The 1859-nt window shown below is 68.4% G+C and overlaps 1 protein-coding gene across 1 annotated transcript in view; it reads left to right on the top strand.

The window, feature by feature from the left end:
• Nucleotides 1–1859, top strand: part of AURANDRAFT_68792 (hypothetical protein) — a gene marked incomplete at both ends in the record, with an annotated part of 7400 nt that continues 5541 nt past the window's right edge. The window contains 2 exons of the mRNA XM_009044521.1: nucleotides 1–427; nucleotides 1428–1559. Of these exons, the coding sequence (XP_009042769.1) occupies nucleotides 1–427; nucleotides 1428–1559 (559 nt within the window). The remainder of the gene's footprint in view (nucleotides 428–1427; nucleotides 1560–1859) is intronic.

Genomic DNA, 1859 nt, shown 5'->3' with positions numbered 1-1859 from the left:
GCGCTTCTGCCCCGAGCTCTGCCCGAAGGAGGACAAGTTCCAGCTCAAGGAGCTCGCGTCGAAGCTCGACGGCCACGGCGACAAGTGGATCAACGTCGCGACGGTCGACTGCGAGATCAACGTCGTCCTCTGCGGCGAGCGCTTCAACATCACGGAGGCGCGGAGCCTCCTCTTCATCCGCGGGCGCATGTACGACTTCACGGAGAACGTCACGGAGACGAACTCCGACTTCCTGCGCAACTTCACGAAGCGGCTCAAGAACGTCACGCTCGAGGACGGCGGCCGCGGCGAGGGCCTGCGCATCCCGCGGGGGCCCATGTGGTTCACGCCGCTCATCAAGCCGATCACGGACAAGCTCGACCTGTTCTTCGAGATGGTGGACTACCGCATGCTGAGCACGGGCATGGGCGCCTTCTCCGTGCTGCTCGTGCTCGTCGGCGCCTTCACGCCCCACGCGGAGGAGGAGAGCGACGAGGACAAGAAGAAGAAGGAGGACGCGAAGGAGAAGAAGGACGACCCGGACGACGCGGAGCCCAAGGGCGAGACGGCGAAGAAGGACGACTAGGACGTGTTAATTTCATTTCGAGAAGCAGGGATTCTCGCGCTGTGAATTTCGCGGGAGGTGTGTTTTCCGGGGCGCGGAAGACACACCCGGGGGATGCGCTGCGGGTCGGAAACCCCGCGCTTTTGTTCGAAGGAAGCGAGCGAAGACGCGCCGCCGCTCTTTGAGGAAGACGCTTTTGTTCAACGGGAAGCGAGCTCGGTGCGACTTCAGACGCGCCGCCGCTCCGAAGCACGGAGACCGCCGGCTGGAAGGGAGGCGCGGCGTCGCCGGGGCGCTAGGTGGCGAAGACGCGCCGGCGCTCGGTGATTGGCGCGCGGCACACGGGGCACTCCGCGACCGTCGCCGCGCACGCGCGCTCGGAGACGGCGACGGCGCGGCGGACGGCGTCGAGCTCGGGGACGAGGAGGGCGCCGCGCTCGGAGACGGCGACGGCGCGGCGGACGGCGTCGAGCTCGGGGACGAGGAAGGCGCCGCGCTCGGAGTCGACGACGGCGCGCCCGTCGGGGCTTCGCTCGGTTCCGAACTGGGAATCGAGGTCGAAGGCGCGGCCGTGGGCGACGCCGTCGTCGGCGCGACCGTCGGCGCGGCGGTCGGCGCGTCGACGCAGCAGCGGCAGATGCGGCGCTTCGTGCCGATGGAGTCCTGCGCGCAGGCCCACTTGCCAAGGGACGCGTCCTTGTAATTGCAGTTGCCGCTCAGGGTCACGTAGGGCGCCGCGAAATTCGAGTTCGAGGCGAAGGAGCTGCACTCGACGTCGCCGTCCGCGTCGAAACCGTCCGGGTAGAGCCGCGCGATCAAGGCCGCGACGTCGCCTTCCGAGTCGGCCTCGTCGTTGTGGAGCGGGAACTCCGCGACGCTGCAGGTGAACCCCAGGTTGGCGCAGACGGTCCCGCAGTGCTCGCCGACGCCGCCGCCGAACCAGGCGCTGCCGTGCTCGCAGGTGTCGGTCGGCGCGAACGTCGCCGTCGGCGCGGCGGAGACCGTCGGCGCGGCGGTCGGCGCCATGCTCGGCGGCATCATCACCGAGGCGCGCGCCGAGCCGACGCACCACAGGGCGACGCGGAACACGCAGCGCGCCATGGCTGCCCGCTAGGGCTGCCCAGGACCCGTAGGCTGCCCCAGCGCGAAATGCGAAGGAGCGACCCGCGAGTCTGTGGGAAAGCCTAGGCTGTCCCAGTGCGAGGGAACGCTGCGCGTCCCGTAAAACACTTGGCCTGACTCCAGCGGGCCATGCCGTGAAAATACGACCTCTGCAACTGATGAGGTTGAATGCGACCTTTTCCGTCAATAACGT

This window comes from Aureococcus anophagefferens, assembly GCF_000186865.1.
Source record: "Aureococcus anophagefferens unplaced genomic scaffold AURANscaffold_390, whole genome shotgun sequence".
In the NCBI taxonomy this organism is placed as follows: domain Eukaryota; class Pelagophyceae; order Pelagomonadales; family Pelagomonadaceae; genus Aureococcus; species Aureococcus anophagefferens.
Note: the sequence above shows the minus strand (reverse complement) of the source record. Positions and strands in the feature narration are given on the sequence as shown.